Source organism: Xyrauchen texanus, chromosome 32 (genome assembly GCF_025860055.1).
Source record: "Xyrauchen texanus isolate HMW12.3.18 chromosome 32, RBS_HiC_50CHRs, whole genome shotgun sequence".
NCBI lineage: Eukaryota > Metazoa > Chordata > Actinopteri > Cypriniformes > Catostomidae > Xyrauchen > Xyrauchen texanus.
The window spans coordinates 16,337,603-16,361,385 of record NC_068307.1 but is presented as its reverse complement, the minus strand read 5'-3'; the positions used below and the strand labels follow the sequence as shown (position 1 = coordinate 16,361,385).

Below are 23,783 nucleotides of genomic sequence, written 5' to 3'. Positions count from 1 at the left end.
TTTTGGTTTAGTCCTTGTCTGTCGTTGACTGTTGTTGCACGTGAATGTTATGGTTGTTTCTCCTGCCTGTGGATGTTTTTTCACGTTCATGTTGTTTTCCCCTCGTGGATATTTCTTTGTTCCTGTTTGTTTGCCCTCACTTTGATTTATAATAAAGAACCTGCTTTTGGATCCGCACCTCCTCGTCTGCCTTCACTCCTGCATTCGTTACAGAACGACAGACCACACTATGGATCCAGCGGTTCAGCAAGCGAACTACCAGCTGCTTTGCCTAAAGCACGAGGACCGACCGATGGAGGACCACATCCGTGACTTCCTTGAGCTGGCAACTGAATCAGTATCCTAGGGGGAGAGAGAGCACATATCGTGGTCCCACACCAACAATTCCTGACTTTAATACAGGGGACCCGAGTGAGTTCACTAGACTCAGAATCGCCCTAGAGAACCTCCTACCCCCTGACGCTACAGAGCTCTTCCGTTACCAAATCCTGCTGGATCATCTGAGGCTAGATGAGGCAAGGCTGGTAGCTGATTCCTATCTCAATTCACCTTTCCCCTATTCTGACACTATGGCAGCTCTTACTGAGAGATTCGGACAGCCATATCAACTAGCTCTTAGGAGGATAGCCAAAGTGATGGATGCCCCTGATATCCGACGAGGGGATATTGTAGCCTTTGATGGTTTTGCCCTGCAAGTTAGATCCCTCGTAGGAATGCTAATGACATTGGGCAAATCAGAGTTAAAGTGCGGGTCGCATGTTGAGAGGCTGCTTTGTAAGCTACCCCCTGAGATGTGGTCAGAATTCAGGCGACACATGTTCCGCCATCCTGGGGCAGTTTACAACCTCTTAGACTTCTCAGAATGGCTGCAGTATGAGTCATGGTGCCAGAGCAGTGAGGCCCACATCTTTGAACGGCGGCAAAAGTCAGAGCCCCAGGCCGACCGTGGGAGAGTCAGAGCCCTTGCCAGATGGTCAGCCACAGTTCTCCATGGAACAGACGCTAGCCCTGTTAAGCCACCAGCCGCAACAGGCCCTGTAGTTCCAACAGTCAGTTTGAGGGCCTCCAAAGCGGCGCCTAAAGCCTTCTGTCCCTACTGTGATTCAGAAGATCACTACCTTAGTCAATGCCCCACTTTCAAATCCTTTAATAAGCAACAGATCACCGACTGGGTTACGGCGAATCACCGCTGCTGGCGCTGCGGACGCGCCCATCAAGCAGCTAAGTGCACCCTTAAGAAACCCTGTAGTCTCTGTAAAGGTCAGCATCTCCAGATCCTACATGATGACAACATCAAGCCTATGACAGAGGGTTCTTGTTTAATTGGTTCAGCTACTGACACATTGTACCTAGACAAACCAGCTACGGACAAGCGGGTACTTTTGAAGGTTGTCAGAGTCCTACTCCGCTACCAAGGCAAGACCCTTGACACTTATGCCGTTCTGGATGATGGCTCGGAGAGGACAAATCTTCTATCACCTGCTGCTAAAGAGCTGGGGGTCTGTGGTCAGGCAGAGAACTTAGCCCTACGGACCATCCGATAGGATGTGCAGATAGTCAATGGCTCTTCAGTCTCTTTCCATATCTCACCTCTGATGAAGCCCCAGAATGTATTCGAGATCACTGCTGCCTTTACAGCTGAGCGCTTAGACCTGGCCAATCATTCTTACCCTCAGAGTGTTCTGGAAAGGTACAAGCACCTAAGGGACCTGTCACTGCAAGCCTTTGAGAGAGTGCACCTACTTCTGCTCATTGGTGCCGATAATACTCACCTCATTACACCTATATCCCCTGTCCACTTAGGCCCAGCTGGAGGACCTGCTGCTATTCAGACTAGGCTCGGATGGACTCTGCAAGGACCTGTGAGACTGGTGAAGAGTCAGATAGGCCCACAGAACTGCTTCTTCCTATCCTACACTCCCGCTGATCTTGCATTGTGGAAGGATGTTGAAAGGCTGTGGCAAGTCGATGTTCTACCCTACCGCTGCGAGAAACAGGTTGTCAGATCTAAAGAGGATCAAGAGGCTATCCGCCTCCTGGAAGCAGCGATCACCCGAGTGGAGGTGGATGGAGTGCTTTGTTATGCTACTCCCTTGTTACGCAGGAAAGACTTTCCTTTCTTCCATGCCCCTAAGGAGGCAGTGATGCCTAATCTCCGAGGAATGGAGCGACGGCTTGCCCAGATCCCTGCCTTGGCGGAAGTGTACAAGGCAGAGATCAAGAAGTTGGAGGACAATGGGGCGGCCGTCAAAATGTCGGAGGTGGAGAATGTGGCCTCAGGTGAGAACTGGTACATTCCGCACCACATGGTTCACCACAATGGTAAGGACCGCTTAGTATTTAACTGTTCCTTTCAAAATGAGGGTCTGAACCTTAATGACTCTGTCTTACCTGGCCCTATGTTGAGTCCTTCACTCCTAGGGGTCCTCCTGCGGTTCCGAGAGCATGCTGTGGCAATAAGCGGTGACATCCGTGGGATGTTTCACCAGGTCCTACTCCTACCTGAGGACCGGGCCCTACTACGCTTCCTATGGCGTGACATGCACAGAGATGACCCTCCTGATGTCTACGAATGGCGAGTCCTGCCATTCGGGACTACTTGCAGCCCCTGCTGTGCATCATTCGCACTCCAGCATCATGTAGTAAAGCACAGTGCCCCGGGTGATGACGTGAGAGCCTCAGTAGAACGATGCTTCTACGTAGACTGTTTACAGAGCCTACCCTCAGCACAAGAGGCGCAACAGTTATTGGACAAGTTGCGCAAGATTCTTGCCTCTGGAGGATTTGATATCCGTCAGTGGGCTAGCAATGTACCTGAGGTTATTAAGCACTTACCCCAAGAGGCCCGGTCCACTGAGCTGGAGCTGTGGCTCTCCCATGACAGAGCTGACCCAAAAGAGTCTACCTTAGGCCTGAGTTGGCACTGAAAGCTGGACTGCCTGGGATTTAAGCACCGACCTATCATGTACAAGACTTTGACCATGCGGAATATCTACCGGGTACTGGCGAGCCAGTATGACCCTCTCGGGGTCATCCTTCCCTATACCACTCGGGCAAAGATTATAGTGCAGCAGCTATGGGCCAGCCATCGGGACTGGGACGATCCGCAGCTACCCAATGAGCTCCAGCGGGCCTGGACAGCCTGGGAGGATGAGCTACAATACCTACCACAGATAACACTCCCTAGATGTTACACTCCTATCGCAATGGATCGGCCAGATACCCGCCATGAGATTCACATCTTTAGTGATGCCTCGGAGAAGGCATACGGGGCTGTCGCCTACTTATGTTCAAAGAATCCCGAAGGAGGATTCCATGTCGCCTTCTTACTAGCCTGTTCCAGGGTCGCCCCACGCAAGCAGCAATCGATTCCCAGGTTGGAGCTCTGTGCAGCCCTGACTGGAGCACAGCTGGCGAAACTGCTTGCGGAGGACCTCAATCCGGAAATTGGACGAGTTACTTGCTGGACAGATTCCATGAACGTCCTCCATTGGCTGCGTTCCGAGTAGGTCGCAATCGCCGCAGTCTTGTCAATTTGGGGACTTGTTTAAATGACTGCCATCCTGTTGCTCTGACCCCAATCATCAGGAAATGCTTTGAGAGGTTAATCAGAGATCACATCTGCTCTGTGCTGCCCACCTCACTGGACCCATTGCAGTTTGCCTACTGCAACAACCGCTCCACTGATGATGCCATTGCATCTACAATACATACTGCTCTCACCCACCTAGAAAAAAGGAACACATATGTGAGAATGCGGTTTGCAGACTACAGCTCAGCATTCAACACAATAGTGCCCTCCAAGCTTGGTGTGAAACTCCGGGCTCTGGGCTTAAACAGCTCACTGTGCAGCTGGATCCTGGACTTCCTGTCAGGCAGACGTCAGGTTGTTAGAATGGGCAGCAACATCTCCTCATCACTGACCCTCAACACAGGAGCACCGCAGGGCTGTGTTCTCAGCCCACTCTTGTATTCCCTATACACACATTACTGTGTGGCAACACATAGCTCCAGTGCCATCATTAAGTTTGCTGACGATATGACGGTGGTAGATCTGATTGCTGACAATGATGAAACAGCCTACAGAGAGGAGGTGCACACTCTGACATGCTGGTGTCAGGAGCACAACCTCTCCCTCAACGTCAGTAAGACCAAGGAGTTTGTAGTGGACATCAGGAGGAAAGACAGAGGACACAGCCCATCACCATTAATGGAGCACCGGTGGAGAGAGTCAGCAGCTTCAAGTTCCTCAGTGTCCACATCACTGAGGAACTCACATGGTCCATCCACACTGAGGCCATTGTGAAGAAGGCTCACCAGCACCTCTTCTTCCTGAGATGGCTGAGGAAGTTTGGAATGAACCACCACATCCTCACATGGTTCTACACCAGCACTGTAGAGAGCATCCTGACTGGCTGCATCACAGCCTGGTATGGCAATAGCACTCCCCACAACCGCAAAGCTGCTAGACACATCATTGGAGGTGAGCTTCCCTCCCTCCAGGACATATATAACAGGCGGTGTATGAAAAAAAGCTCGGAGGCTCATCAGAGACTCCAGCCACCTGAGCCATGGGCTGCTCTTAATGCTACTATCAGGCAGGCGGTATCGCAGCATCAGGACCTGGACCAGCCGACTACATGACAGCTTCTCCCCCAAGCAATCAAACTTTTGAACACTTGACCTCTCAAAATCAATATACATCAGCACTGCACTTTATTAATCTTATTATCTCACACTGGACTGTCATAATTACATTATCCACAACACAACTACTGTATATACAATGCATCCGGAAAGGATTCACAGCGCTTCACTTTTTCCATATTTTGTTATGTTACAGACTTATTCCAAAATGGATTAAATTAATTATTTTCCTCAAATTCTACAAATAATACGCAATAATGACAACGTGAAAGAAGTTTGTTTGAAATCTTTGCAAATTTATTAAAAATAAAAATCACATGTACGTAAGTATTCACAGCCTTGAGGTGGTCTCCACAAGTGACAGGGGTGAAATGATTGTGTTTTTGTATTAACCTCCATCCCGAGCTTCACCCTCTCCAGAACTACCGTAGCCAACTTCATAGGGACCGCCTCCCTCCACAATTTCAGGAGGTTGAGGTGATGTATTTTGCCTCAAAGGCCCTTGCCACTTGGGGAATAATTTTTAGCTCGATGTAGGGAGTAATACAAGTACCTTATCTCCCTGTGCAAATTCCCACTGCAGAGTTCCCATGTCATACAGTCGGCTCTGGCATTCTTGAGCTTGGAGCAAATTCTCCTGTGTTAGACGCCACAAAGGGTGGAGTTTTGCGCTAAGTTTAACAATGTATTGAATTTTTTACTGGTTAAAGGTCCCTCCTCCAAAGCTTTGCGTATGACATCAAGCACGCCTTGCGGACGCCGCCCATACAGCAGCTTGAATGGGGAAAACCCAGTGGAGGCTTGCGGGATCTCTTGTACTGCAAATAACAGGTGATCAAATAACAATTTCTAGCATCCTCGTGCACGAACGTAGGAATCATGTTCTTAAGGGTTTTATTAAATCGCTCCACCAGGCCATCTGTTTGTGGATGGTAAACGCTGGGGCAAATTGACTTAATGCCCAATAATTCGTAAAGCTCACGTAGTTTTCGTGACCTAAAGGTTGTACCCTGATCGGTGAGGATTTCTTTCGGAATACCCAGCTGGGAGATTATTTTGAAGCGTGCCTCCACAACACTACATGCTGAGATGCAGCGTAGAGGCACTGCTTCAAAGGCGGTATGCTCAAACAGGCTTCCGGGTGGCGTGGCTGTTTATATGCTGCTCTCCCCATGCTCACTGGAATTAGAAACAGGTGTTAAACATAATCTAGCTCAGATGCAAGCACCCTTACTGCTTTCTCTCTCTCTGGACGGACGCTTGACCACGCCCCCGCTGCCACAGAACGATATTGTACGACCGCACTCGTATGAATATGTACGACTTTCACAGCTAATGACGTCGCTGGACATCGTTTCCATTTGATATGTGACAGTTACTTGCTTCTGTCACACACAGGGGTGCAATAATTCACAGGCTTATACACGCTGTAGCCCAGGGGCCTACAACTCCCATGGGGCCCAGCGAGAGGATCGCGTTTAAATGCTTTCAGTGGGAGATGCGGTTGTTGACATGGTGACAGTGTGTAACCATTAAAGGCGTCTGTGTAGTACTTGTTCAATGCACAGCTGTTCCGCCCCGCTCAACAGCTTGAAGGAGGACTCACCAGACCAGCGAGTCCTGTGTCACACACAGGGGTGCAATAATACACAGGCTTATACAGGCTGTAGCCCAGGAGCCTACAACTCCCATGGGGCCCAGCAGGAGGAGCGCGTTTAAATGCTTTCAGTGGGAGATGCGGTTGTTGACATGGTGACAGTGTGCAACCATTAAAGGCAACCGTGTAGTACCTGTTCAATGCACAGCAGTTCTGCCCCGCTCAACAACTTGGAGGACTGAGCGGACCAGCGAGCCCATAGGCCCAGAGATACATTAAGCACCCCTGGTCACACATAACAGCTTCCTATCATGTTTACACACCCTACTGATTGGTAGAGTTTAGGTTTAGATAAGAGGTTTAAGTAAGGGCATAATAATAATAAGCACGTACTTAACACCTCGTGTGCAGAACTCACACTTACTTCTGCATTAGACATCCAGGAATTTGTATGTGATGAAATCGTATGAATTTATACAAATGAAATCATATGAAATCATACTAACTCATAAAATATGTACACATTTTCATGAGATCAGGTTGGAAAGTAACTTAAAAGTAAAGTAATTAGTAATGTGATTGAATTTCCAATAAAGTAATCAGTAAAGTAATCTGATCATAACTTTAAAGTAGTTAGTAATTTGTAATGGATTACTTTTAAGTAACTTAAAGAACACTGAAAGCCTAAAATCCAATTGGCAATCAGATGCAGAGCCAATGCAAATAGTGCTCACAAGGCTCCCAAAGATTACAAGACAAGCACGGCTTTTGGGCAGGGTCCAATATGATGCATTTAGAGCCTCTCGTCCAATAAGCATGTATCTTTTATGACACTGATCTGAATGGGGACATTTTCTGCCATTAACTCCTATTGAAGCACGACTTCAGACTTTAATGGACTGCGGATTGCATTGCTACAACAATGTGATAGTGAAAAATATTTAAATTCACAAAGAGAGATATGCATTTATATAAATTATTTGTACATATATTAAACTCTTCATTGCTGAATTTCTTATGTAATTTTAGGGGAAGCTGTGCTTCCTGTATTGTCTTAAACCAATCACCACCAATAGTGCCTCACTTTAAAGCATAAAAAAGACCCCAAATATCATAAAGTAGTCCATGCAACTTGTGCATCATATTCCAAGTCTTCTTCTTAAGGCATATGATGGGATTTGGTGCAACAACCCTAAATTCTTGTTACAGTGACTCAAGTGTCCACACAAGGAATTGAATTTTTTAGGACAAAAATGTGTGAACATGTGAGCCACTGTGAACAGATTTCTCTCATAGTGCTCATTAACGTGCAACAGATGTCAGCATTTTCACTGATTAAATGACTTCAATTTCCTATGATTTTAGAAGACTTGGGATTATATAACATGAGCCATATTGACTACTTATATGATACTTTTGGGTTCTTTTAAGTCCCTATTAATAGCTATTGTATTGAAAAGACTGCCCAGAATATTCATAAATATTTTTCCTTTGTGTTCTGCATAAGAAAGACAGTTTGAAACTTTAAGTAAGAAAGTTTGAAATTACATGAGGGTGAGTAAATTATGACAGAATTGTAACTTTTGGGAAAACTACTTTAAAATGAGACAAGTCTAGAATTTCTCAAACACAGTGATCAAAGGTAGGCCTATAATGAGTCTAAAACCATAATTACCTAAACATAATCAAGGGCAATGTATTTTCTGTAAACTTAAGTAAAATTAAAGACATATAATTTACTAAAAATATAGGCTACTATATATTGAGATACTGTATAGTAAACAGCTATACATATACTAAAAACATAATCCACATCTTATTTAAAGCTATTGTAAAAACAACTTTGCAGACAAGTACATACTTGCACGCAAAAATCCAGTTCACAAACAGCGTGTTATGAGGGCCAGCTATGTAATCTAAATATACGTAATCAGATTCAAGTCTACTAACCAAGCTGAAAGATAAAGATCCAATCCTAAAATATTTGCTTAGTGTGGACGTTGCACAAAAGGGCCTCATTGCAGGGAATATGTTTTTACTAAAGTAATTTTAGTTATGTGAGTCAACGTCTCAAGCCCCGGTCAGGTGGCTTAGTGGATAATGCAGCTTTCACCCAGACATTTGAGTGCATTTGCTCTAAATAAAATACTACATTAAAGCATGCAAAGAAACGCGTTGATTTTTCTGTTCAATTCTCGGGGTTACCTCCTGCCCCGCAGATGACGCTGTTGCGCTTTATAATGGTATCATCTCCTACCCTGCGTTCCAAACGGCCTAAATGAGGCCTTCGGATGGCACTTATAAGGGATTACAACCATTACCGTTATTCTGTTAGGTCATTCCAAAGAGAATTTCTAATAAAATTCTTCTAAAAGTGAGTTCAAAATTACCGTTATTTTTAAGCCCCTCTCTTTTCAGCACTCCCAAGCTCTCAGCGTATGGTACAGTCTTCAAAGGGAATAGGGATGATCACTTCTGAATGGGACGCACCCCTAGAGCGTCAAGTATTCAACTCAACACCTGTAAAAGAAAATTCAAAACGTAACGACGCCGACACTCATTTCCCATGGATATTTTTTGACAATGCACCGGTAACTGAAAATAATACATATCTGAGAACATATTAAATAACGCGTTTATTACGTGTAGTTTTGCAGTTTCATAAGAACTACTGAACATATGCTTGTTAGCCTGCAAGCTAACTAGCTGACATGATCTTTCGTGTTTTCAAGTTTCAGGAATTAGTGGGGGGTTAATTTTGAACAAATTGATTAGTTTAAAAATCAACTTCTGATTCATGCTTTTACTTTCTGCTGTTTGTATATGCAAACGCTCTTTTAGACTGATAGACTAATGATCTGCTTTACAACTGTACAAGTCGTCCAAGGAAGATTTTTTTGCACCATTCAGTGAAAATAGTTGTATGTTTTGGGGGGGATTTTTTTCTATTTATTTCACCCAAAGCAGTTTCCTCTGGCTGGACTGACGGTACAATCATGGCTCTGTGGCTGCTATGAAAATAGTAACAGATATTTTTAACAGCCTCAGCCATTACGCTGTTGCTGTCAGTAGTAGAGATACGTGACCTACGTCCAATGGTGTCGATTCATAGTTATGCAAGGTTTAAGAACAGATCGGTTCTGGGTTTAGTCTCTTGGCAATGTGTGATGAGTCATACACTACTCCTAATCTTCAGGCTCTGTGAAATATTTTCTACTCGGTTAACATTTTTTGTATTATTATTTCAGGCAGCTCACTGATGTAGTTGGGGTCTGGCTGCAGTGACCATGGTGCTGTGCTGGGGTAGGTTGTTAGTGATGGTGGCCATCTCCCAGGCCCTGGGCTCTCTTCAGCACTCAGAGGAGCCCTCTGTGCCAGATGAATGGGTCCTGCTCCATGTTGTGCAAGGCCATATTGGGGCAGGAAACTACAGCTATCTGCGTCTCAACCACGAAGGACGCATTATTTTGCATATGCAAAGCCTCAAGGGAGATGCAGATCTCTACGTCTCAGACAAAACGCTACGGCCAAACTTTGATACCTACAAGCTTCAGTCTTTCACCTGTGGCCAGGATGTGGTGGTGGTCCCTGGGGATTTTGTTAGGCCTGTTGGAATTGGGATCTACGGGCATCCCTCCTACATGGAGAGTGAGTTTGAGATGAAGGTGTTTTATGACCAGACAGCACTGAGAGATGATACTGAGAAAAACTCTTATTCCTCAGATGAGACTTCTGGTCAGTCTAAACACTCTCAGGGCCCTGAGGAAGTGATGGAGGAAGATGAGTCGATCCTTTGGACTATTCTAATTGGGATACTTAAGATCGTAATTGAAATTTTGTTCTGATTTTGATGTGCCAGTTGCCAAATTACAACACCTGCCACAAGGAATCATTCTTCCAATTAGATCAACAACAAAAAAATGTGGGCCAGATTTTTGACAAAGTGTATTGTAAGTTCTTTCTAAATCTTTAGTAGAGTCACCACCACTCTTTGAGTAATATGTAAATTTCGTCCATAATTTTGTTAAAATGCAAATTGTAAATTTGCTTGTCAAATTATATATTTACATATCAATAGAACTGGTTGCATTTCCTATTCTTAACACAAAATTCTCAATTTGACCTGTTATTCTGTTCTGACATTTTATTGATTTTGTTAAAAAAAAAAAAAAATCTGTGTATATGGTGCATTCATTTCTTATGTCTTAATGTCTTTAACTGATCTAGGTTAGTTAATTATAGGTTTTAAACTGCACTATGCAATCCCACAAATCACCTTGTGACAAACGTTGTACTGTTGTGCCTATTCTCAAGAAGAGTCTGCTGACTGATAAACAGCTAAGACTCTTATAACTATAACAGTTATAAGACAAATAAAAAATTAGTTATTTTTGAAAATTGCTCTGAATCTAATGTCACTTAAAAGTGTGTTTAGATTCTGATTGTTTTGTCTTGTTTTGGTGCTATTGTTGAGCGAACAACAATGTGGTTTTCTACTAGTTTTTTACTGAGTGGGTGGGTAAATCTTAATTTAGACATTGTTTACAGAGCTTATCTTAAGTCTTTAATATACCTAGTGTGCCTTGTACTGTTACTGTGCTTGGTCAATGTGTTAGTTTAAAAATGATAAAAGAGCCAGAGCTCTATAATATAAGGTAAATTCAAATCTGACCAATCCATAGATATATAACTACTTTCACTTTTGACTGTGTTATTAAAATATTGAGTCAACACAGCAGAATTACACAATTTAAAACTATTTTTTCAACACCAATGATAAATACACTACAAACAGGTGCATATAGATTTCTTCCCCTTGCAGACATCTTAACAATGCACCAACAATAAATAGCCTATGATGGAAAGATCACCACATAACACACAAGATAAATGTGCATAATATAGAAATATAAATACATAATAAAGAATAAACAATACATAGAAAAATATAAATATGGGACATACTTGGACCATAAATTGTCATTTACAAATATGTTTATACATTTATTTTTATTCCAACTGGTGACTCGGAATTTTTTTTTATTATTATTTAATTTTAGATTACGTGTTTTTTTTTTTGTTGTTGTTGTTTTTTTAATACAGTTTTTATTTTTATTTTACTATATGTTTGGGCTCTACTACTTGCATTTATGTTTTTATTTGGGCTCTACTGTTTCCATGTGCAGAAATCAAAATCCGTTTACGTCATATATCGGCGACGGAACCGTGCTCACGCTAACTCGACCTTCCAGCTGTAGGCCTGACGGTAAACTCACTTATGTGAGAGACAAAATCACAACAGGAGTGCACTTCGTATTTATTTTAGCCCGAATCATGTTTCGTGCCACGATAGCTATATGCGGGAGGACTGTTGTTAAAAGGGTAAGTACACGAATTGATTTGCAAGACGTTTATTTTGCCTTTAATTGTGAAGTGTCCTGTGATGATATATAAATATGTTTTTATGTATATATATATATATATATATATATATATATATATATATATATATATATATATATTTTATTTTTACTTCAAACTAGTTAATGTCATCTGTTTCTGGAGAAAGCGTACTTCCATCAAATCTGCGAATTCCATCAAATCTCATCGGAGTTCCGCGAAAAAGTAGGATTGAGTTTTGACAATTTAATAATTGTGGGCAGAGTGCATGTAATACATTACAAATATAAGTGGTTCAGGCTTTTAAATGATTACATCTTATTACACTCCCTCTAGTTTAGTACCTCACATCCCTGAGATGGAGCCATATTTTCCCGCAAAATATTATAATTACAGATCTGTTGCTGCGGGAACATGTCATAAAAAAATGAATATAAATAACATTAATTATGGTTTTACAGTAGTAACATTAACAGTTATTGTAGTATTTTATCAGGAACTTTGGTTTACATGGTAAATAATTGTTAAAGATAATATTAAATGCAATTTTTTGTTGCGGTTCTAATGTGAATTTTCAAATGCCTGTAATGTGTGTTATCAGTGCACTGAATATACATATAATAATAACAACGTATAATCTTTATTTCAGAGAGGGCAGCTCCATCTGGCTCTGATCTTCCAGTGCTGCGCAGATGTGAGGCCGATATCCCAAATCACCTAACAACCACTCAGACATGGCTTCAATCTTTGGGAAGTTGTGACAGTGAACCCCTTGGTGTGGTTGACCTACACCCTGACGTCTTCTCAGTACCTGTCAGGTAAACCATACAGATTCTTAAAGGTGCACTCAGTAAAATTCATGTTTATATTGCGCTGACACCTAGCAATGTAGTTACAGCATCATGCAGCATCAGTTACAGATGTCATTGTTAGGGATGCACTGATATGAAAATATTTGACAAATACAATACCGATTTTAACAAAAAAAAACTCAAGGCCGATAATGATACCAATATTTTGCCACTTGCCTTATTTTGTCATATCACTGTTTTACTTTGGAATGCTTAAAAAATGTGCAAAGAGGTACAAAAGCTTTTTCACCGTTCTAACAATAAATAATTTCCATTGAGCCATATTGCAATTTCAATCTTAATTCAGTCAATCATACAGCATTAATGGATATCATACTGATATCTCAGAAGTCAAAGTCTCCTTGTTTCAAAGCATTTTTAATGGTTTCAGTCATCTTTTAGCCTATGTGAAAGTGTCACTTTCTCAACCATCACGTCTATTAATGCAGGATAAAAATAAATATGACATGTTCTTAGGAGTGCCAACCCTTTACATATTATGGTTTTGATTATTTTTGGATTGTGCATTTGAATTTACAGAGTTTTTATTTGTAAGTGTATTATTACTAATGAATTATAGAAAAACCTTTTACGCATGTTTTCATGCTTATTACCGATATGCCGATTGTTTTGGTCAATAATTGGCCAATACATTTTGTCATCGGTGCATCCCTAGTCATTGTATAAATGTGCTATTTACAGTCAGCCACAATTGATATACGGTGCCAGCGAAAGCATCCAATTACAGGACATTGAGATAAATAATTGAGTAATTTTCAGCAGGTCATGTGATGTCAGCACCCAGCACCATTTTTAAAAACACTGATCGAGTTCAGAAAGGCATACTACTTTTACTATTTCTGCCATATTTGTTTATACTCTCTAAGCACTTTATTAGGATCACCTGTACACTTACTCAATGCATTAGGCATATAGGGGTGAGGAACTTCAGTTAATGTTCACATCAACCATCAGAATAGAGGAAAAATTTATTGTGGCATAATTGTTGGTGCCAGATGGGCTGGTTTGAGTATTTGTGTAACTGCTGATCTCCTGGAAGTTTCACACACCACAGTCTCTAGAGTTTATTACGAATGGTGGCAAAAACATAAAACATCCAGTGAGTGGCAGTTCTGTGGACGGAAATGCATTGGAAATGCATGGAAATGCTTTATTAGGACCATAGTGTTCCTAATAATGTGCTCAGTGAGTGTGTATATGGGTAGTATGCTTTTTTGAACTCCGCAACTATTCTATTATTACCGGTTCTTTCTGTTTAAAAGTTTAGCAGTTAGCAAAAAAAAAATAAATAAATTAAAAAAAAAAATATATATATATATATATATATATATATATATATATATATATATATATATATATATATATATAAATTATTGATTGATCCTTTAATGATCTCTGCACTTTTAGCATTAAAACACTTATCAACAAAATTAAAGAAATCAATTTCTTGTGATATCCATAGTCCATACAGGCTTGCTGGAGTTCGGCTATACTGTACATGATACAATTTGTTTCTGTTAATAGACTGGACATTCTCCATGATGTAGAGGTCTGGCAACGTAATTTCAAGAGAATAGTAAGTACTTGTTCTGCTACTGTAAAGTGCACTATGCTTTCTAGTGTGAAATTTGCTCTTGCAGTGTGCATGAAAGGATTAGTTCACACAAAATTGAAAAGTATGTCATTATTTACTGAGCCCCATGTTGTCCCAAACTTGTATGACTTTGTTTCTTCTGTGGAACACACAAGGAGATGTAAGGCAGAATGATAACTTCAGTAACCATTTACTTCCATTGAATAGAAAAAGATACAGTGAAAGTGAATGGGTGAATTAGGTCGAGTAAATGAAGGCACAGTTATATATTTTGGGTAAACTATCCCTTTAAGACACTGTAGCAATGATGTTTTGTTGACTTTATTCATATTGAATCATTGTGTATGATCTATGTAACAAATAATATATAACATGATTACTGTAGAGCCATGCAAAGGTCAAGTCTCGAGCTGAAGTCAGTGGTGGAGGCAGGAAACCATGGAACCAGAAAGGAAGTGGCCGGGCACGGCATGGAAGCATTCGTTCTCCACTATGGAGGGGAGGTGAGTTATAAGAATTAGATGCAAAAAATATATATTTTGGACAGGAGCATAAATTTTCTATTTTTTTACAGTTTATGACATATCAGTGGACCAGTTAATTACTAAATAAATGCACCTCTTCCTTATTCAGGGGGAGTAGCTCATGGTCCACGGGGACCCACCAGTTATTATTACATGTTACCCATGAAGGTGCGGGCACAAGGTCTGAAAATTGCACTGACTTCCAAACTGGCTCAGGTGAGATGGGAATACACTGTGAAAATCTTTCTTGCTTCTGATTGTATATAGATAGTAGAGGCAGCAAACTGATTGAATACATTTTCTGTTAAATAGAAGGCTTCGATTAAGATGTGTTGTATCCTTAACTTAAGTGAATGTCTCATTCATTTCTTAGGATTACCTCCATATTGTGGACTCGCTGGAAATTCCCACTCCAGACCCTCAATACCTCCAGGACCTGGTCAAACACAGACAGTGGGGGGACTCAGTCCTTATTGTTGACATGTAAGACATGCAAGAATTGATGTATAGGCCATTTGCCACCATGATATACAGTACAATATAGAAGAGTAGTTTGCACGAACTGTTAAAAAATAAATATAAATGTTTGCGCACATGCTAACTAAACTGTTTTAAACAGAATTATGCTTATTTGATATTGCGCATGCCACTTTAATGAACTTCTATTAATTGAGGACATGGAATTTCTAAAATATTCACACTGCCTGACCATTTAAAATATCTTGCATCAAAGTGATTAAAATGGTGACCAGTCACAACTAATATATACATATTTTACACCTGCAATGAACATTCATTTACAAATTAATCTAAAATATTGTTGATAAAAAAAATGAAAACAAAGCCCACAGACATAGTTTTCATCTTTGATTTTTTTTGTTTTAGTGGTGATGAATTCCCTCAGAACATTCTTAAGGCCACTGAAGATTTAAAAACTGTGAATGTCATTCCAGTAATAGGTAAATAGATCAACATTGTAACCATAGATCAAATGTACATTTTAATGGATTTAAATCTTGTATGAAATAAATATTTCGGGTTCGATACAAGTTAAGCTCGATGAACAGCATTTGTGGCAGAATGTTGATTACCACAAAAAAGTATTTCGGTTTGCTCGTGCTTTACTGTTGGTTACAGTGAAGCACTTGAAATGGAAGTGAATGGGGCCAATTTTTGTAGGGTTTAAAGGCAGAAATGTGAAGCTTATTTTATAAAAGCACTTGCATTATTTTTTCTGTTAACGCTAAAGGTATATGTGAGTTGTAAAGTTGTTTAAATCTTTGTTTTTACAATAGTTTTAGGGTTTACCACATTACGTCATCATGGCTTTAATGTTGTAAAATTGGATAGAACTTTTACACAGAAAAGGTTAGTAAGCGAGTTTAGTAACACTAAAATCATGTCAACATGCATATTGTTACATTTTGTGGCCGTGCTTTTGAAACGGTATTCTAACATTTTCGGATTGGCCCCATTGACTTCCATTGTAAGTGCCTCACTGTAACCTCAGTTTTATTTTTTTTTTTAAAGAAATGTATTTTTGTAACCAACACTAAGCCACAAATAAGTCGATTGGTCTTAATTTGTATTAAACCTGGATTATACCTTTTAGATCGGTTATTAAGAGAAACATCATCTCCAATTCATCTGTTCATTTCTACAGGTCTAAACGTCCACAGCATGCTGAAACACGAGAGTCTGGTTCTTACTCTTGATGCTGTAAAATTTCTAGAAAATAAACTTCTTTGGCATGATGTGCGATACACTCCTTTATATCCCTTCAAACTCCCCTACAGTGACTTGCCATGAACACAGCACACGGACCCAATAAATAAATGTTTATTTCATAAAAACAATGATCTGGATCTCTCATTTCAAACACCATGCACAGTGTAAAAAAAACTTGTTTAATATCATAAATAATAGCATTTAAAGTGTATATAAAAGACAAGGCACAAGTGGCACATGCTTGGTCAGGGGTAGGAGATTTTTGGTGGAATAATGCCATGTGCTAAATCATGTCGGATCTCCCATCTTAGCGCAGATCGTTTCTTCTCTGTTGGAACGACATAATTGTTGGGGATGTACTTCTTCGGAGGTCTCTGCTGTAAATATGAGGAGGAGGATTAAATCTGAGCAAATAGACAAAATATTGAACTTTCTAATAATTAAAAAATATATATATATTTTCTATTCCTTACTGGTGGTGGCTGATACAGAAGTTGCTCCTGAGGAGAAAAAAAATATTTATTTTTAAATATTCTAATAAAAATAGAGGTTCAAGTATTCTGTGTAAACCGCAAAACATCTACATTTCATAATTAATAGAAGCAGGGACATCAAAATACTATATTTTTAAGTTGGTGTCTCTAGCAAACACAAACATCGATTATAACACAACAATTGAAGAATGTAAGAGGGGTGATGAAAAAAAACAAGATTGATTCGGTCCTGTGAAGCTTGCCGAAATAAGAACGGGTACACCCTGCACAAAAATAAACTATTGTAATACTCAATTGGTATGCAATTCGTGGAGTAAATATTTCCTTTTTAATCTATGGGGTGTACTGTGCACATATGTCAATGCACAGTGAGGAAGAAAATTAAAAACAATAAACAGACAGTTCTACGTCTGCTTTCTTGTTTTTTTTTAGCCTTTTAAGTGTAAATGATCCTGGTTACAAAAAAATTACCATGAAGAACAAGCAGCATTCGCGATATGTGGCTTAGCATTTGCCAAGGGAAAAGTTTTGATCAGAGCAAGAAGATGTCTTCATTTTTTCAGAAGCTCCAACTAATCATATAAATGTAAATGAAGCTCACAACTGAATAGGAGGAAAAAATGGCTAGTGGGACACCCCGTTTAGTGGCAATGTGACAGATCTAAATGTAAAATTTTTGGATTAATAAAAACACATGGTTACTTATACCCTGATGGCCCAGTGCAGCTCCTTCCTGCTCTTTTCTCCTGGAGGTTTAAACATCTCCCACTCCTGCTTATACTGGAAATACCTGAGAAAGAAGAGCCGACACACTCTCAGATCAAAGTTATGATCAGTTTGTGATGCTTAATGGATTATATCCACTTTAGTCAGAGTGCAAAGCTCTGAGGTACAGTGTCTGTAACTAATGTTTTAAAAGTTGAGCCTTTTAAATTAATAGGATTCTTTTGTCAATGTTCAATATACAGTCCACTCACACAGCTGTTTTAAAGGGATAGTTCACCCAAAAATGAAAAATCTCATCATTTACTTACTCTCATACCATCCCAGATGTATATGAAATTATTTCTTCTGCAGAACACAAAGATTTTTAGAAAAATATCTCAGCTCTGTTGATCCATACAATGCAAGTTAATGGTGGCCAGATCTTTGAAGTCCAAAAGCAGATAAAAACAGCATAAAAGTGGTTAAATCCATATCTTCCTTAGCGATATGATAGGTGTGGGTGGCAAACAGATCAATATTAATTTATGAATTAATATTATAGTACTTTTTACAATAAATCTCCACATTCTTCTTTTGTTTATGGGGATTTGCATTCTTAATGCATATTGCCACCTACTGGGCAGGGAGGAGAATTTATAGTAAAAAAGGACTAAAATATTGATCTGTTTCTCACCCACAACATCATATCGCATCTGAAGACATGCATTTAACCACTGGAGTCATATGGATTACTTGTATGCTGCCTTTATATGCCTTCAAAGTTCTGGCCACCATTCACTTGCACTGTATGGACTTAGAAAGTTGAGACATTTGTTATCTGTTTGTGTTCTGCAGAAGAAAGTCATACACATTTGGGATGGCATGAGGGTGAGTAAATGATGAGAGAATTTTCAATTTTGGGTGAACTATTCCTTTTAAATTATTTAATTCAATTAAATAATTATGCATTACTTAGCCACTGGATCAGATTTCTTTAAGTTCCTTGTGTGAGGATGATCAAAAACTGGCCGTATAACTAAGGAGAAAATCAGATCTTGTATAAATTCAAGACAATAATTGCAAACAAGTCATAAAAACACATGGTTGTTCAACCATACTGATACTCTTTTCAGTCAGTAACTTACATGACTTTGGACGAGTTTGGATATCACTCTCACTGTGTGATCTTTTCTGTGACAGCAAAGTATAAGAAAAAGGATAGGACACAACTGCATGAGCTTTGTTAAAATGAGATGCTGGGCATCAATGTCACTTTAAGACGAAAGAGTCTCTGTGTACTGACCATGCCTTTCATGTATTCTCGGAAAGCACTTGGCAGGTCCTCTGTTGCGGAGCTGGATCTGTCACTGTAACTACCCGTTTCTTCACTCTCAGAGTCATATTTTACATGTTGTGCACCAATCCTCATCTGGTCCAATTGTTCCTCCAGCTCACTAACTGCACCTACAACACATAATAATAATTACTGATGTTAACAGCACAACAATTCAAAAGCAAGAATGCAGTACAGTCAGGCACAGAAACATTTGTTCCTTCTTTATAACTATGTATTAAGCATATCAATTTTAATCCATTTAGGATTAAAGGATTAAGGAATGGTTCACCCAAAAAATTTTATTATCTCATTCTTCTTTCGTTTACTCACCCTCATGACATCCCAGATATGTATGACTTTCTTCTAAAAATATTAATTTGTGTCAAGCAGAAGAATGTCTCAGTTCTGTTGGTCCTTTCAATGCAAGTAAATGGTGGCCAGAAATCTGAAGGTCCAAAAAGCATATAAATGTAGCATAAAATAGTTCCATAAGACTCCAGTGGTTAAATCCATATCAATATGATAGGTGTGGGTAAGAAACAGATCAATATTTAAGTCCTTTTTTTTTACTATCAATCTCCTCTTTCAATTTCAGATGTGAAAGTGGAGATTTATAGTAAATAATGACTTAAATATTGATCTGTTTCTCACACACACCTATCATATCGCTTCTGAAGACATGGATTTAACCACTGGAGTCTTATGGATTACTTTTATGCTGCTTTTTGGACCTTTCAATTTCTGGTCACCATTAATTTGCACTGAAAGGACCTAAAGAGCTGAGATATTCTTCTAAAAATCTTTGTTTTTAGCAGAAGAAAGTCATACACATGGCATGAGGGTGAGAAGATGATGAGAAATGTTTTCTTTTTGGGTGAACTATTCTTTTAAGTGTAACACACCATGGCAGCAATATATGCTCGGACTTTCTTCTCCTTTCTCTTCTTTTTGTTTTCATGCCCATCATAATATTGCTTCTCCTCTGATCTCCCCTCACCTTTGGTCTTCCTATGCCTTATATTAAAAGGGTGGTCAAGGTTATACTGCAGAGCCGCCACCTCCCAGCCATCATTGAAATATGCCACATTTTGGGTAACAATGCTTTCATGCTCAGTGGAACTCTGCTGGTCAGCTTCATGATTTTGGCTTTCAGGCATGATGAGGATTTGGTCATTTCTGTGACACATGTCAGGAGATTGATGCTTGTTATCCTCAGATCCATCTAGGCTTTGATCGGTACTGTGCTGTATGGTTACACTTTGCCTTGCATCCTTTCTCTGAACCTGGACATAACCGCTTCTCTCAGAGGTTTCTACTGATGGATTGTCTCTAAACCAAACCAGATTGCTGTCATCCTCATAATCATGTGCATTCAAAGGATACTCGCTCGCTTCTTCTAATCCAGTTAGAGTACAGTCGTCTCTATAATCTGGTTCCTCTGGATCTCCGTCTTTAGATGAGTCCGGTCTATAGGTGCCATAACCAGACGTTAAAATGCTAGCTGTGGGGCTGCCCAAACTTTCATTAAAATCCTCACAAGTTTGTCTCTTAATACACACATCTCTAGTTTCGTTCTTCTGCTGTTCCTCATCATGCTCTTGTTCCCATGCAGATACAGAGTCATAATTATCTTCCTCTCCTTTCTGGGAGCAACCAGTGGTTACAATAACACAGTCATCGCTTGCCCACGACTGCTTGTCCTCCACAGTACTCAGACTAACAGGTTTATTCTCAACAAATTCATGAGCATTAGGTTCATCAAAAGAACACTCTCTCTCACAGCCTCCATTAGATACTTCCTGGTCTTCTTCACCTGTACAGTTTTGCTCTCTAATCAGTCTTTCTGTGCCATCTTCATTCATGAAACATTGCCGCTCCTCTTCTGCACCATTCTCACATGTGTCTCCTCCATGTCTGTTCTCTGCCAAATCCTCTGAAATTTGTAAATATTCTCTTTGATTTTCCTCTTTTTCTTCACTGTTTTTGTCAACAGGTTCAGGATCGATTGCTGTGTCACTATCTATCACAAAACATTCCCTCTCTTCATCTTCACTGTCTTCATTCTCCTCTTTCTCATCACTGTCAGGGGTTGCCCCTGTACTCCCTTTAGCAAAAGACTCCCTTTCCTCCTCATCCATTTTTAGACCTTTGACATCCATTTCTTCCTCACTATTAGGTGCTCTCTCATCCTCTCTGCTGCTCCCTGACTCATTGCTTTTGGAGTTTCCAATGCTTTCTTCTTTCACAAAAGATTTTTTCTCAACTAATTCTCCCTCAATCCATTCATCATCTTCTGATACACAGCATACATTCTCTCCCTCTTCATTTTCTTCTCCTTCCTCATCCTCTGAAAAATCATTGTTTTCCTCACCACTTTCACCTGTGCTTTCTTCCTCGGTGAGATTCTCTCTTCTCTCAGCACTCCTTCTCTCTTCTCTACTTTCTGAATCTTCTTCACTCTCCTCCACACTTACCTCCTCTTTCTCATCTTTCAAAATATAATTTTGGGGTTTTTCCTTGCCATTCTCCTCTCCATTGACAAAGCACTCTCTCTCATCCTCACTATCATTTTCATCCCCAATTGTTTCCTCTTCACACAGCTCAATCCCTTCTTTGTCTTCATCATAGCTCTTTTTTCTTAATTCCCTTTCTTCACTCACTTTTTCCAATTCTTCACTTTCTTCTTCCTCCTCTTCACTCTCCAATGTTTCTTTTTTTGTTCTAGTTATCTCTATGCTTTTAACCTTTTCATCTCTACACATTAAACATTCTCTTTTTTCCTCACTTTCATCTTCATCTGCTCCAGGATTTGTCTCAGCCTGCAAATATTTGTCCCATTCCAGCTCATTCCCTGTCTTTCTGCCACCTGCCTTTACAAAGCCTTCTTTCACATCCTGACTGTCTATATCAGGTATCCTCTCAATCTTTTTGTTGTCTTTCTTAACGTTATCTCTGTTTTCCCCATCACTCTCCTGATCGGTCCAAAATGAGGAGGACAGGGATCCATCATCATCATCCTCGTTTTCATTTTCCAAATTGCTGTCAAAAGCTTTATACATCCTGAGGTGGACAGACAGATCTCCCTTTCAACCACCAGTAAATCAACTTAGCTTCTGAGCCAAGCAGATGGCTGAGAGGGAGGTGGAATGTAACTAAGAAGATTACTGTTAAGAACTTAGATGCGTTTACAAAGCCAATGGAGCCACCTGGTGTGTGGGAGGTTTTATTTCATGGAAAGAGAAAGGAGGCATATCAAACATAACCACAAGTCTTACCAGAGTCTTCACTGTGTGTAGACTCATCACAGACATGAGACTGCCCTTGATGCTTTCTGAATAAAAAGATAATTACTTTTAATGCACATGTGGTGCCAAACATGACAAACATGTAATCATATATTAGAAAAAGACATACATTAATGAGTCCTTACCTTAGCACTTTCCTTTTAATCACAGGCTTTGAACGAGCCTGATTGTCTCTGTCAAGACTTGTCATCTCACTAGTATCCAAAATGGAGTGAAAGATTTCAGAGGGCCTTTCCTCAGTCTCCAGCCTGTTGGGTGCCGTGGAGGGACGGGCAGGTCTGTGAGCTACAGAGTGCCGCAGATACGAATCATAGTAGTTATTCATACCAGATTCTCTATAATCGTCCTCATTAAATGTAGAGGTGAAAATCTAGGAATGGAAAAGACAAAAAAAAAGATTTTTTTGAACAGTCAGAAGTGTTAAAAAGATGCTCCTTAATTTGAAGGTGCTAAAAACATACCTCTCTCTGTTGTCCTGCTGAGCTGGTGTCATAAAAAACGTAGTTATGGTCAGTCCCAAGCTGAACTGAGAGAAGAAGAAAAAACAAGAAACAGTTTGGTCATGTTTGTTCACAAATCCTTGGCTATTAGATGAACATGCACATCATAAAGCAGGAGTGACCGCTCACCTTTTTCTTTAAACAGCGCAGGCGGACTTTTGCTAGAGCTGCTGTGAGATGTTGGGGAAGTCCACTCACTGGAGTTGTGACTCTTTGACTTTTCATGACGAATCAGCTGATCTAGATCTGGTGGAGATTCATATCATTACACCATTACCTCAAGGTAAGCTTAGATAAGAGGTAAAAAAATGGAAATAAGTGCCTTTTCATGAAACAAATCCCACCTCGCTTGAATTCCCGCAGTCTTTGTTTGGGAATACTACTGTATCCAAGCGCAGCCAATTGCTGTTGGATCTCCTCCTCTGAAAAGTTTAGATAATCCATTTCTGGATAGACAGATCCACATGTCAGATATCAGTCAAATAACAGCTTCTGTCCTCAAGAGAAAACATCTTTATGCGAAATGTAAACAACACCCAAACGAAAAACACAATGTAGAGACCTCTTTATTTTAACTCGTTCATAGTGTTAAATAAGAGGGTTGATGTCGAAACCTACATAAAAGATACAACACCCAGAAACTTTAAAGCATAACAGTCCGTCTGTTTTGCTCACCTTTAATTCGCTACGATTTCACAGTTGTTGTCTTCAGTACCAGGACAACGGCGGCGGTTTCGTGTTCAAAATAAAAAACGGAGGCCAAGTAAGAAAGCGTGTCCATGAGAAGTTATAGCGCCCTCTGATGTATGGGAGACTGTCCAATGTATTTCATTTTACAAAGGATTTTGCAATATTTTGAAGTATTTTACCCGATCTGACGTTTCATACCCTTTAGCGAGGTTTCAAAATAGGAAACATGTGACAATTATTTACAGCAACATTATATTTGTCGTACTTTGACATATTGCGTGAGTCTTTTACTATTGAGGCACCTCATTTCATATCCTGTCAAGATTTCCAAGCTTTGTAATGTTACGTTCTGGATCTACGTAAGATTCTTTTAAAATAGATAACAATCTCA

The 23,783-nt window shown here is 40.0% G+C and overlaps 3 protein-coding genes across 6 annotated transcripts; 2 read left to right on the top strand and 1 right to left on the bottom strand.

The window, feature by feature from the left end:
- The first annotated feature begins 8,707 nt into the window (after positions 1 to 8,707).
- On the top strand, positions 8,708 to 10,642 carry c32h6orf120 (chromosome 32 C6orf120 homolog). Its single transcript, XM_052100904.1, has 2 exons — positions 8,708 to 8,835; positions 9,493 to 10,642. The coding sequence occupies exon 2, from the start codon at positions 9,532 to 9,534 to the stop codon at positions 10,087 to 10,089; it is 558 nt and encodes a 185-aa protein (XP_051956864.1). The 5' UTR covers positions 8,708 to 8,835; positions 9,493 to 9,531; the 3' UTR covers positions 10,090 to 10,642.
- An 822-nt stretch (positions 10,643 to 11,464) lies between these two features.
- On the top strand, positions 11,465 to 16,484 carry mrpl4 (mitochondrial ribosomal protein L4). Its single transcript, XM_052100897.1, has 9 exons — positions 11,465 to 11,626; positions 11,788 to 11,869; positions 12,294 to 12,462; positions 14,041 to 14,092; positions 14,496 to 14,613; positions 14,744 to 14,850; positions 15,008 to 15,117; positions 15,520 to 15,593; positions 16,298 to 16,484. Exons 1-9 carry the CDS (start codon positions 11,579 to 11,581, stop codon positions 16,441 to 16,443), a joined length of 906 nt encoding a protein of 301 aa, XP_051956857.1. The 5' UTR covers positions 11,465 to 11,578; the 3' UTR covers positions 16,444 to 16,484.
- hyls1 (HYLS1 centriolar and ciliogenesis associated) lies at positions 16,458 to 23,749 on the bottom strand. Of its 4 annotated transcripts, none has more exons than XM_052100900.1 (12): positions 23,378 to 23,749; positions 23,047 to 23,148; positions 22,832 to 22,948; positions 22,664 to 22,728; positions 22,328 to 22,572; positions 22,173 to 22,228; positions 18,865 to 19,025; positions 18,707 to 18,752; positions 18,534 to 18,597; positions 17,565 to 17,646; positions 16,836 to 16,862; positions 16,458 to 16,736 (listed from the first exon to the last, which is right to left on the bottom strand). In XM_052100900.1, exons 2-12 carry the CDS (start codon positions 23,144 to 23,146, stop codon positions 16,608 to 16,610), a joined length of 1,092 nt encoding a protein of 363 aa, XP_051956860.1. In that variant the 5' UTR covers positions 23,147 to 23,148; positions 23,378 to 23,749; the 3' UTR covers positions 16,458 to 16,607. The 4 variants fall into 4 exon arrangements, with proteins under 4 accessions (XP_051956860.1, XP_051956859.1, XP_051956858.1 ...); XM_052100899.1 differs by having other exon boundaries at positions 16,460 to 16,739; positions 23,047 to 23,194; positions 23,378 to 23,747; XM_052100898.1 differs by having other exon boundaries at positions 16,461 to 16,739; positions 23,378 to 23,745.
- Positions 23,750 to 23,783: the final 34 nt, after the last annotated feature.